Source organism: Corvus hawaiiensis, chromosome 30, assembly GCF_020740725.1.
Source record: "Corvus hawaiiensis isolate bCorHaw1 chromosome 30, bCorHaw1.pri.cur, whole genome shotgun sequence".
In the NCBI taxonomy this organism is placed as follows: domain Eukaryota; kingdom Metazoa; phylum Chordata; class Aves; order Passeriformes; family Corvidae; genus Corvus; species Corvus hawaiiensis.
This window is the reverse complement of record NC_063242.1, coordinates 19,297,248-19,310,577: the sequence shown is the minus strand read 5'-3', so window position 1 is coordinate 19,310,577 and position 13,330 is coordinate 19,297,248. Positions and strand designations below refer to the sequence as shown.

At 42.5% G+C, this 13,330-nt stretch overlaps 1 protein-coding gene across 3 annotated transcripts in view; it reads left to right on the top strand.

The window, feature by feature from the left end:
- Nucleotides 1–711: 711 nt before the first annotated feature.
- Nucleotides 712–13,330, top strand: part of ANKRD29 (ankyrin repeat domain 29) — a 30,930-nt gene continuing 18,311 nt past the window's right edge. For 2 of the 3 annotated variants that reach the window (XR_007200439.1, XM_048289501.1), the window contains exons 1-4: nt 712–804; nt 6,370–6,480; nt 8,200–8,298; nt 10,104–10,202. Coding sequence is in view for 2 of the 3 variants with exons in the window: in XM_048289501.1 (XP_048145458.1) it covers nt 784–804; nt 6,370–6,480; nt 8,200–8,298; nt 10,104–10,202 (330 nt within the window). In the remaining variant the exon portion in view is untranslated. The remainder of the gene's footprint in view (nt 805–6,369; nt 6,481–8,199; nt 8,299–10,103; nt 10,203–13,330) is intronic. The other variant, XM_048289502.1, reaches the window with a different exon arrangement.

Genomic DNA, 13,330 nt, shown 5'->3' with positions numbered 1-13,330 from the left:
TTAAGAACTTACTGGCTTCCTAATGAGAGTACATCAGCCATGGGAGATAGTGTTGGTGATAGCTGGATGCTTGCAAAGCGAAGGAACGCTCGCCTCCACCACAGGTTTGTGTGGTAGCATCATGGGTGTACTCACAACAGTACCTCTTAACAGGTTTTTCCTAGATATGAAGGGAAGAGGCTGGGAAATACAAAGGAGGTGCCACCATGCAGGTGGCATTAACACTGTGATGGGACTAGGGCTGGGCTGAGGGTGCTTGAGCTTTGGACCATCTCAGTGCCATTCCTGGGCTGCAGAGGCCTGATCTGTAGGTCTGAACCAGAGGCTGAGTGGTGCGGGTCCCCCACCATGGGGGCTGGCTTCTCCGGATGCTGCTGGAGCAGGGAGCCATTTTAAATAATACTAATATTACTACTACTAACAACAACAACAACAATTGAAAAATAATAATTATAGGCAGCAAAAGTAACAATAAAATATAATTTTCTGTAATTATATAAAATTGTGTGCTGATATAATTAGTGTATGTTCGAATATAATTCATTCTATTCGGCTAAATAATAATAATTAATAATTATAATATTCCCAAATACTCTCTTCCCGCCCCAAAAAGAACCTGTAAAGAGCAGTAGTAGCCAGAACCCCCTGAGCACAAGGTGATGCGGGAGGGAGGCGCCGGCCCCGCGCCGCGCCCCGCCCCGGCCCCGCGCAGCCCCGGGCGCGGAGCGGTGCGGACCGAGCTGCGCGGGCGGGCGCGGAGCGGGGCGGAGGCGGAGCGCTGCGATGTGCAGGATGTCGTTCAAGGTGAGCCGGGCGCCGGGGAGAGGGGCGGGGGGATGCGCGTTTGGGCTCCCGCTTTGCGCTTGTCATGCTGGCAGCCCGTGGAGTGCGCTGTCGTATCCGTGGACTTGGGGACTGATTTATTTTATTTTTTTAGGAAAAACGAGGGTGGTATAGGGCGGAAGGAAAGAAAACAGCAGCGTCCTTCCCGAGCTTTGGGGTCCCCCGGGAGTGCTGCGGTGCCAGCTGATGGAGCGGGCGCTTTTCCCAGCTGACAACCCCAAAAGGATGCGTGGCTTGTGTTACATAAACCGCGAGCCTCCATGGAGCTTTACGCTGGCTCTGGGGTGGCCGGGTTCCGTGCTGTGGGTTTTGGTGCAGTCAGGAGCCTCCTCCTCACTTTTCCGACCATCTCTGCTGGTGCTGGTTGTGTAATAGTTAGGAGGCAGTCTTTGTCCGTGCTCTTCCTTTCAGGCTGTGGTGGCCACTGAAGCCAGACTGGTTCGTTCCCTTTGCCAGCTGTGATTTCTGTCACCTTTTGTGCTTCTTCCATCCAAACCCACGCAAGAGCAGTCATTTCAAAAGATTGCCTAAAAGAAGTTTTTTAATCTAAGGACAGGATTAATAAGATTATTTGGCAAAGAGGGAAGCAAGCAGCAATTTACTAATGATGTTAACAAGTAATATTTCTGATGGATGTACATCTTCTCTGTTATGCACTTTCTGGATGCTGTGCTTGCCCTTTTATTGATCAGCAGCTCAGTGCCAGTCCTTTGCCATATTGCTTGTGTTGCATTACTTGATTTGATGGATTATTCCCTGTACTTGCCTCACTCCTGTCAGGGTATCTCCCTCCTGGAGTGCTGGTGCTTCAGTGGCACCGTGTCGGTTCAGTGGTGGCGCAGCAGGTGGTTTGCACCTGCAGTTAAAGCCCTCCTGTGGCAGGCAGCAGAGAACCTTTGCTCCAAGTGCAGCTCAGCCTTACACTTGGTGGTGAAATCACAGAATGCCTTGGGTTGGAAGGGACATTAAACATCATCATAGTAGAAGGTGTCCTGTGCCATAAGCAGGGAGAGCTTCTACTAGACCAGGTTGCTCAAAGCCCCGTCCAGCCTGGCTGTGGATACTTCTAGGGATGGGGCATCCACAGCTTCTCTGGGCAACCTGTTTCAGTGCCTCACCACCCTCACAGTTAAGAATGTCTTCCTAATTGCCACCCTAAACCTACCCCTTTTCAGTTTAAAGCCATTTGTCCTTGTCCTATCACTACATACCCTTGTAAAAAATCCCTCTCCATCTCTCTTGCGGGTCCCCTTCTGGTGCTGGAAGGCTGTTCTAAGGTCTCCTCGGAGCCTTCTCTTCTCCAGGCTGAACAACCCCAACTCTCTCAGCCTGTCTTCATAGGAGAAGGTGCTCCAGCCCTCTGATCATCGTCATAGCCCTCTTCTGGATTTGTTCCAGCAGGTCCACAACCTTATGTTGAGAGCCCCAGAGCTGAACATAGTACTCCAGGTGTGGTCTTACCAGAGCAGAATTGAGGGAGAGAATCACTTTCCTCAACCTGCTGGTCGTGATTCTTTTGATGTAGCCCACGATACACTTGGCTTTCTGGACTGCAGCCTCTGTGGTCATCCCCTTTTTGGTCCTGCACTGGTCTCACACCTAATTTCTTTTTTTTCCTGTCTTTCTGTTCCTCCATTCTGTCTCTGTGAGATTTTTCCTACCTTCATTACTCACAAGCATCCACCCTAACAGCCTCATGTTCCTGGTGATGCCAGCTTCTTCTTGCATCTTATCCTTTTTTGGCCTCCTTGTTTATTTAACTTGTTCTTCCGGTCTTACTTTCTGTTCTGTCCCTATCAGCTCCTTTTCTGTGCCCTATTTCTCACACTGTATTCCCCCAAGTATTCCTGTTCAAAGTAGCTCACTGCTTTCTCCTCCCTCTGAAGAATTGCAGCCCATACCTTCCTCTTTCTTTTTTCTCTCCCTTTTCTGTGACTTTTTGTTTGGCATTTTCTCTCTGAAGGTCATGAACTTAACTTGGATCCTTACTATCTGTGTTTGCCACTGGCTATTCATGTTTTCCATCTTATTATCCTACTTACCCATGGCATAGCATTTATCTTTCTTTCTCACACAAATATCCTCTCTTCTACCACATTTTGCCTGACTAAACAACATTTATATATTGAACGATCTTTCTTTTTTACCAGGATCCTTCATGTAGGATATATTGCTCCTAAGTTGTACTAGTCTTTTCCATCATGCTTGATCCTGATTTCCAGTTCTTCTTCTGAAAACTTTTTGCTCAATTCCTCCTTCCCATTAGGACTGGTCTGAAAACTAAGAAAGAAAAGGAATTTTCTTTTATTTTGACAGTACAAGGAACAAGCCAGTGTGCTAGTGTTCTCTTTCTTCTCTTTTCTTTGTCTATTGCCTCTTTTCTTTCATCTGCAAGATCCCTGTTTAAGAACTGCACTCTTCCTCGTCAGTGGTCATCCCACTGTCACCTGCTCTTTCTCTGCAAACAGCAAGTCAAAGGTAGGGCAGGGAGCAGGAGCTGGTGGTCACAGCATTTAAATTACACTTTCCCTCTCAATATTCCTAAAATGACACAGATACATTAGCACAATTCATGTTTTGTGTATCCCTGCAGAGAAATGGTTTTGTCAGATTTACAATATATATTTTCCTCTAGGCCATTTTTGAAAAAGTGTTTTTTTCTAATGTCAATACAGCATGAATATAATGCCAGCGTTTCATCTTTGGGCTCTCATAAAAGCATACAATCAAAATTAATAGCACAGCCAGATTTTAAAATGAAACTTTAGAGAACTTGATGAAGTGAAGGAAATTTTATCCTGAAAGTTGCTGATGCTGGAACAAGTGACATAATGAAACAAGCAATTTTGATGAAAGCTATTAGCTAATAATTTTCAAATGTTTATTACATTCTGCTCCCGGACTGTCAGTGCTGAGGATCACTTGTTTACTTTGAGGATGCTTTGGGAGCAGACTAGCTTTATGCTAAGAATTACATGAAAAATTTGTCCAATTAATCTCTTGAAATTCAACATTACCTCTCCCTAAGCAGTATTTGATGAGACAAGACTGAGTTCATATTAGAACAACAGCAGTCACATCCTGCAGTTATAAACCCATTTATTTCTCAAAACTAATTCAATTAATTGGATTATCAACCCCAAAGTGCTGTCTTACATTTTGGCTACCAATGATATCAGTATTGCTGATGAAAATGAAGAGCACAGAGATACAGATCCGGAGATATAGACTGCCACATGGTACGCAATGTGGCTGTTCTTGCAAGGTGCCCAGACCATCTGAATGAGTTTGCACTTTCATTCACCTTAGTGGGTAAAATAGCTCAGATTTGCATCTGATTTTTTAATCTTATCACTGGATGGTTGATGGGCTGAGCATGCTGTGCACTCTACTTTTATACAAGGAATCCCAAGCAATGCAGGGGCACAAGGGGAAGCACAAGTGCTGGTAGCAGTCATTGCAAATGGGGCCAAAAGCACCACTGCGAAAAACTTCTTTCTGTGTCCTTGATGCACTGAAGAATTCTTCCATTCCTTGGGTCTGATCCAAAGTATGAGGACAACTTTTCTGGAGAGCTACTGTAGAACTTCCAGGGGAGAAAAAAGAGGTAGGAATTTATGACTCATAAGACCAAAGACTTTGAACTTCTACTTCCAGTCCAGGGTGACACTGGACATTTAGTTCTTTTCTCTTCTCATGTGAACTGGTGAAAGCAGGTAAGGAGTTCCTGAATATGGATTCCAGTTCCTGCCTACCTGACCAGTGAAGGTGGTGGTGTATGGTGTGCCATAATAAAATTCAGTCTGCTACTGTGCCCTCATAGTGAAAACTGGGGTGGATTAAATAAATCTTTACTTTTATGGATGTATTGTCATATCTCGAAACTTTCTAAAACTTTAAGGGATAGATTGGGACAATAAAAGGTAAGGAATTTGATTTTCCATTCTGTAAGGTCTAAACATAATTCTTTTGCAATAGCTTTCCAGTGAATATCATAATAACAAAGCCAATAAGACAATATTCCTAACTGCCAGCTCTGTAAATAATAAAATTTTAGTGGTTCTAAGGGTCAAGATAGGAAGACACTACAGTGTTGCCAGCAAGGAGGGTATAAACTGCTGTCTCTACTGTAATCAACATTATCTACAGGTTCTCCAGGGAAATGCAATAGCTGTGAAAAGAAGATCAGAATTTAGCTTATTGCTAAAAATTTCAGACTCCTGCCCTTGTGTGTGCTGGTACAAGAAATATCACTATCAGTTTATAGGAAGTGACTTATAATTTATTGAATGGTTGGAACTTCTCTCGTCTCAAAGAGCTGCCAATTTTCCAACCTATTAATATTGAAAATGCAACCCATGGAAAGTGCTCAGTGTGACGGGCCTGGGATAGATTCAGATTCATGATTCTTGTGTCTGCTGGTTTCTGCAAAGTTTATTATCTTCATGTCAGTGAAGGAAGCAATTTAAACTGTGCTGTATATGTGCATTTTAATTGTAGGCCATAAAACCATTGAATCCTGATTCCTTACCACATTACATGTGCACATTGACATTTAGACAAGGACAAGTACCTATTTCATTTCTGAAGCTGAATGATTGACTTTATATCCAATCTGCACTCTCTTTGTATCCTGAAGGAAGGGTTCACTGGAAAGCAATGACCCTGGGTATTTTTGACTCTGTTTTGGTGTAAGTGACTGTCAGTGCAGCAATGCTTTACTCTTCTGTTGGTGGTCTGGGGCCTTATTAAAAAATCATCAGCACGAGCCTGCTCTAGGATACATATCGCTGCCATCACGGTGTTTCCCCTCGACACTTCACCAGTGACAGTGTTCACCTGTCAAGGCAGCATGTTGGCAGCTGTTTGCATCGATTAGATAAAGAGAGCAGGAGCAAAGTCCATGTCTTTATTTTCCTGTCCTTTTCCTATGCTGCAGCAGTCATCATTCACTCCTACCCAGGAGATCTTGCACATGCCCACAGTCACAGGGTGTTAATTCCAGGCAGGAGGTAGAACAAGCAGTCTGGGAGATGCATGAGCAATACTATTCCTGTATTGGAACGTTATGTGCAGGAAAGAAGGAGATGACAGAGAGCTAATCTGAAACCTAAGAGGATGTCCTGCAGCAGGACATCAGCAGGACGCTTCAGCCTAACTATGGCCAGCCCCACCACAGAAGCAGACACTGAGCATGTTGTTTTCTGTGATGTTTCCCTGTGGATCTGGCCTAGCATCATCATTTCTCATTACAGAGCAATCTAAGAGGCATAGGCTGCCATGGACACAAGGAAGACTTGAAATAACATGAGGTAGCACAGGAAGACTGATCTCTTTAACTGCCCAAAGAAATGAAATTAGCTTCCTTTCCATGCTCTGGGTTTGAAGAAACAGCGCACTAAGCTGAAACTTGCCTGGCTTGAATGCAGAATGTATGCAATGTGTATGCTTGTCCAATGTATTTGCCAAAGTGATTTATTTCTGCTTGCTTTTTTTTTTTTTTTTCCCTTTTTCTTTTTCCTCCAGAAAGAAACACCACTTGCCAATGCTGCATTTTGGGCTGCAAGGAAAGGAAACCTGGCTCTCCTCCAGCTGCTTCTGAACAGTGGGCGAGTAGATGTGGACTGCAAAGACAGCGTATGCACACAATGCACCTACAGCCACAGCACTCATTTTGCATCACTTTCCATAGCCCACCATGCAGAGGGTGTAGTAGGGATCTAATATGAAACATAGGAAAGTCTTATGGCATTTCAGGATGATTTAAAACCTTTTCTTGTCAGTAATCAAGCTTGAAATGTAAGATAAAATAACATGATGATTTACATCAGTGGCAGGGGGTTAAGAATTTGCCAGCACTCAAAAATGTGTCTTACACAGTTATTTGTGGTGCTGACATTAGAAACACAGATCCTAGCACCTCGGGCTTCTCTTTGCAAAGAAATGTCATTGTAGTAATAGATCACAGTGAAGAGTTGGCTCAGTTGAGCCCAGGTAGCAATGATCCTGTCAGCTAGCAGACCTCCTCATAATTAGAACAACTGCTGGCCTCCGAAATTCTTCCTCCTCCACCCAATCTCTGGACTGGGCACCAACATGAAGGCACAAGATTGCCAAGTAAGAGGAGCCCAGACACATGGTGGATTTCATGTGAATTTCCTTACTGTAATTGACATGGGTTGAAATTAGTTTTGAAATTAGAAATGGGCTGATAACACAGATAAATGAGTATGTCTTTCTATTCTGCCTACAACACATGGTGAGATACTTGATTGTGCTAAGCTGTGTCAAAGAGCAGGGGAAAAACGAGGTTGAGAAGTTCCAGGTTTCTTTTGTTTGGCATTGGGACTGACTGACATGGAGCCATGCTGGTATTGGCAAGGATTAATGCCACTTCCAGCCTGAAACATGAACTTGCTGCAGCTTTTCTCACTTTGAATACCTTTAAAGTGTAAGAGTTTTTCTAATCCCACTGACTTTAACCTATCTTTTAAATTTCATTTCATTTTTGCCCTGTAGGCAAGTATTTGTCCTACAGTACTTCTGGAGCTGATGCTATGACTGTCATGACAGGGAGGGAAGGATGTTCAAATGGAGGCTTGTAGTAAACAGGACAGAGATCAGTGTGAAAAGATAAAGTTGCTACTGTTCATTTTTTTCTCAAAAGAAGGCTAACTTTGGACAAGAACTTTGCACTGCATTAATAATTGTATCAGACATACACATTTTCTAGACTAAATTATTTTTGTGCAATTAAGACTGCATGTTTCTTTTTTATAATGTCACCCATTCCTTCTTTAAATTGAGCTGTTGTGTGTGAATGCTTTTGAAGGATGTGTTTCATCCTTATGCATGTGGTTTCTGCATATTGTCCATACACTACATACATATAAGTCCTACTTCGTTCACTGGAAGTGACCTTATAGTGTACTGAGGGAGCTGAACACATGTTTCTGTACAGAAAGTTCTTTCTTATAATGTGAAGAGTCACTGAGTGAGTTTGCTCTCTTTATTTGGATAGGGAATTATTGTTCAAATCACCCAGCCCCTACTCCTGACTATGACTCAGAATTAAGTGACTCAGCTAAGTCACTCAGCTCCTGTGTCTGAGGTTATTCTTCTGGAAATGATGCAAAGAACTTTGGGACTCTCTGATTAAAAAAACCCAAAAAACCAAAAAAAATACTGTTTAGAAACAAAACCTATTATTTTTATACTTGTTGCACTTATTTTGGGACAGTAAGGTATCATAAGCTCCCTCCAGTTTTTTGGCAGAAGTGCTGTCTCTTCCAGACAGCCTGATTCATTGCTGTAGGTGTCTGTTGAAGGTACTGACTTGTTTTTCCTTACTCCCAGCTTGGCACAACAGCTCTGATGGTAGCATCTTACTATGGCCACATAGATTGTGTACGGGAATTGGTGTTGCAAGGAGCAGATATCAATCTGCAGAGAGAGGTAGGATTCAAACAGGGCTTCATTAAGTGACTGTTGGTTTGTTACAAATAATAAGAGTGTTGTCTGCTGCTTGTTGCCAATTGTTTCTTTGTCACTTGCTGTACAGTGTGTTCATATAACAGGCTCTGTTCTGAGGACATCAGGGAATCAGATATCTGGAGTTTACAATAGAAAATCAGATGCCAGAGGTACATTTATTATAACTTACCAAACATTTTCAGCACTTCTGGTTGGTGAGGGTCAGTTACATCTGAGATGTAACCCCCCGGGGTTATGCCATTTATGTATTTGCAGTTTTACTTATTGGCACAACAGTTTACAGCCCTTTGGATGGGATAAATAATCAGGAGAAGACCTTTACCTTTTGATTTGCAGCCTGGTCATTAAGACAGAGTGGATGCCATTGGTAGCACAGGGATTATTTTTGACCCTGTATGCTTTGGAGTTTCTGCCTTTTAGTATGAGCCAACTCATCTCTGACAATCACACAGCTTTATCATCCATACTCTTCCCTGCATCTCTGCTTGGCATTCAAGGCATGTCTTGCACCATGACATCAGCATGGAAGGGACATCAGCAACTGATGTTTGTGGGAAACTGCCTTTCACTCATACTCCATGCAGACGGTTGTAAGGAATAATTGCAGTTGCTCTAGTCTGCGTGTTGGCAGTGCAAAGAGCAGAATTGCTCTGGGACAGCCACTGGTTTTAAGAGAAGAGCAGTTGAAGGAGGGCATGCAGTTACATGGGATGGTGGCAGGTAGTGCAGGACAGCAGTGTGCTCATTGCTCCAACAATACAAGCCAATGTTTCTTACTTTCCCTGGTACCAGAGTATTAATCTCATGCTGACATCTGCAAATTACTGAGTCAGTGAATGCCATGTTTGATGATATAGGTGTCCCTGCACTTACTGGCCTAAACTTGCTCCAACTATGATTGTCAGTGTCTTTCAGTGGCATCCTGTTCTAACAAAACACGTACTTAAACATGTCCCTTCCCTTAGGTAAACATTGCTTGGAAAGCAGCAACAAAAGAAAAATTTAAGAACAGTTTTATGGAGCTGCTCTTGATCATCACTCAGGAAATACTGATTCAACAAGGCAACAAAAAAAAAACCCTTCTGAAAGCCTCCAAAATTACTATGTTGCAGAAAGGAAGCAAAACAGAGGAAGTTTAAGCTCTACAGCCCAATGGCATGGTTCTGCAACTAAAGGCACATACTCCAACCAGTGCTCTTGTGCTCTGAAGTTGTTGTGAAGCTTGGGGAAGTGAGAGTCCCATTATTGTGTCAGGAGAGGGGGCTCTGAAATGGTCTAAGTGGGGCCATGTACTATTATAAAGGCTTTGGGCACTGGAATGAATTTCTTGTGTAGCTCCAATTTCCTGTACTTTCTACATGGGGTGAGTGAGCCCAAAGTCAGAAAAGCCTGCATTTCTTTTCTTTCTCTGTTTCTTCCTTCCTTCTCCTCCTTCTTTCTTCTGTCCAGCCATTAAAATCTTACATGGTAATTTTCTGGGGCCTGATTTGCTCACATGTTAATGACAGTATCTTCTACAACGTTTAAAATATGGGGTTTCAGTTCCTCTTGGGTTTTACTCAAATGTATGATGCTGGACAGATTTTTCAGTGCAATGGGAAGAAGACTGAGTTAAGATACCTGGTGTCCTCTGGAGTCTTCAAATTCCTCATGTCTTTTCAGCTGATATTCAACTGATTGAGCTCAATACGTTTTAATTTGAAATGTCTGTACTTTAGTCGTGTGTTACGCGTTTGTTATTCTTTTAATCCATTTTTCCTTTACAGTCAGGTGCAACTTCTCTGTTCTTTGCTGCACAGCAAGGCCACAATGATGTAGTGAAGTTTCTCTTTTCATTTGGAGCCTCCACTGAATTTAAGAATAAAGTAAGATGATGAGTCTATTTTTGCATGCTGATACATTCTGAAGGTCAAGGCTGGGTTTTTTGTATTCACGTGAACTATGACAGGGCAGTGTTAAGATGATGAAATTTCCTTGCATGAACATTTTTTGAGTAATATGAGTAATGCAACACATTGTGAAATATTAACTTGGGACTGGCTTTTCCTACCTAGACTTAGTGGCATAAGTTTATCGAGGTCCTTTGATAGTGATATCAGTCTTTCCTCATAAGCCATCCTCCAATACAAGATCAAAAGGTCTTTTTGTACCTCCTAGGTGGGATCCTGACTTAGGTGTTTATGTACTCCAGTTGCAGAGAACTTACATTTCATCAACATGGGGATGCCTCTGCATGACACCATAGGATACATAAGAGTATAATGGCTTCAGTCCTCCCTAAATTTCCACTTACCCATTAGGGACAAGAAAGTGAAATGCACCTCAGAGCTTTTATTTCTTTGTTCAGGCAGATCCTTTTCCAAAATCTTCTTAGAATAGCCAAAAGCACAGGTAGTGGAGCCTGGGTTCCTTACCCCTCATGGGGTCAACAGCAGCTCATCACTGACAGCAGTACAACCCAGTTTCTTTGCCCAAGGCAGTATTAGCACCTCTGCTTTCAGCAAACGGGGTGAAAAGGAGCATATTTTCATTAAGTATACTTGTCCTTGACATGCTGGCTACATTTTGAAGCATTCCCATAATCTGGGGAGGAGGACACTTGTCAGTCACTTACCCTGGGATTCCTAGTGATGTCTTTGAAGAAGGAATAGTTCTTTACCCCACAGTAATCAATTTGTCAAGATATATTAGTCTGTGATTCAAATGATTCCCTCAATCCATACCTGCTTTCTGGAGTCCCTGGAAATACAGGCTCTAAATACCAAGGGAATTGATGAAACATCAGAAACTCAGCTCCTTATGCTCCAGGGGCTAAAAATCCTGATATTTTGTGGCCAGAGTCCACACATGCCCATACAGTAGGATTCTGATACCCCAGGGAGCTGTATTTGTGGTGAGCAACTCTCTGACCACTGCAGCAATCAGTAATAAAAGCATGAATGAAATTGTGGCTGTTTAACACAACATGGAGTGCAGCTGTGAAAGTTGGCAAAGCAGGAGGTTGCAGTGTTAAATACAACAGCTGGATCCTAAAGTGCTGGATTATCTCACGTGGGACAGATTTATTGGGTAACATTGCACATTAAAATAAATGTTGCTTCTCTAACTTTTATTTCAGGGTATGGGTGCGGGTTAGCAAGATTCAGAGGGGTCATCTTCCCTTGCATTCAGTTGGCAAGTTAGAGGCTCAGTACCTTATTCTGTCTAGAGGGACAGTTACATCTTCACTCAATCTTTTCACAGTCTGTGAACTAGGAGTTTGTGAAGAGGCCAAGATTTGATCCAGGAGGTGAACAGCAGGCTTGAAATAGCCTGACCCTTCATGAAAATATACAATCTCTTTTGAAGCATACAAAATATGTTGATGTGAAACACTAGGACAGATAAAAGAGAGCAAAGATCTAAATTATAAAAGAATATTCCTGTGTTCAGCTGCTCCAAATGGCTTCCCTCTTTGGACAAATGCAAGTTTGGGGTCTAGTGTTGCTCACCCTGAAGCTTTAATTCCAGCCCCTCTTTTCCTGCCTTCCTCTTCTGAACCCAGACCTGACTTGGCCCATATGCCAGTGCCAAGTATCTTTTAAGCTGCAGGTTGCTCTTCCTCCCCAGGCTGCAGCTTTCTGCTATGTCCAGACAAGCTGGTTGAAAGATAACACCAGCTCCCAATGGACGTAACATGGGAAACTGGTGTGTGATGTGCATGTGAGATGATCTTCCAGCAGCATCACCCTGTGGGTGCCTGAGCAGGAGGCACCAGTGAGGTGTAGCACATGGACAGTCCACATCTTCCACTGGCCCGCTAGAGTGGCTTTGTATCAGTTCAATCTTCTGATTTAATAATGTGGTTTTCATAGCTTGGAATAATTCCATCGTTTCATTAACAGGTGACCAAGGTGACAGGCTCCTCCATCCTTCCCAAACCCCAGCAACAATATAGTTGATAAAATATGCCTTTTTAGGTTAGGGACAAGGCATTTTCTCACTAAGACACTCCATTGGGAGCAGCACTGGAAAAGATATAGCTGATCCTATCTGTTTTTAAAGGGCAGTGCAAAATGAATCCATTTGCAAAGAATATATATTTCTATTATAAATTAAGACATGGAATTGGAATAAGCACACAAATTGAATGTATCCTAGAAAACAGAGACTTTAAAGCAAGGAAATGCAAAGCCCATCATCTTTTTCATGCACTTATCTGTAAATTGTGATTACTGCATTTGTTACTCATATATGAGAATTCTGGAGAACTATCTTAATACAGGCATGCAATTCTTGTTAAGCCTTGTATCATTAGAATTGATATGTGCTATGGCAGGCAAAGTAAACCTATTCTAAAACAGTGTCATAAAGTAATTAGCAATAAATGCTGATGATCTAAAGAGAATGAATAGTACTATTGAAGGTTAATTATTATATAATTATAATTATTACATATAATATTAATCATTAATATTATTCTCCATTGTCCCAGTCTGACATCCATAGAAATATTTAACAAAGGTTGAAACTTTTTTCTTTTATTCTGATAGATGTGTTAACCATGTGAGTTCTTAAAAAACATGGTGGCATGTTTTCTGAGCAGTACTGCATGTTGAACAGTATGTCAGAGGCTATTTTTCAGCAGGCAGCAATTGCAGAAGGTCAGTTCCCCTCCTCTGCAGCATATTTCAGTGGTGGTAAAAAAAGGTATAATTCTAAGCTACTTTCAGGTGATGATAACAGAGGAAAGGAGTCGGCAAACAGACAGGGAAGTCTACACCACTTAGCGTGGTGCTGCTGTTCCAAGTGTTTTCACTGGAGGTTGGCAGCTGCTGTTATGTGCTGGCAGTGAGGAGCACAGACTCTGGGGAGGGCAGAAAAATGGTTTCAGGGGAAGAATTGCAGAGGTAGCTGAGAAAAGGGTGTCCTATCTGAGCTGGAAGTATTTGCAGAGCAGGATTAATAGGTAAGCAGGAAAACAGGATATGAGCAAGAAGGGAACCCAAGGCGA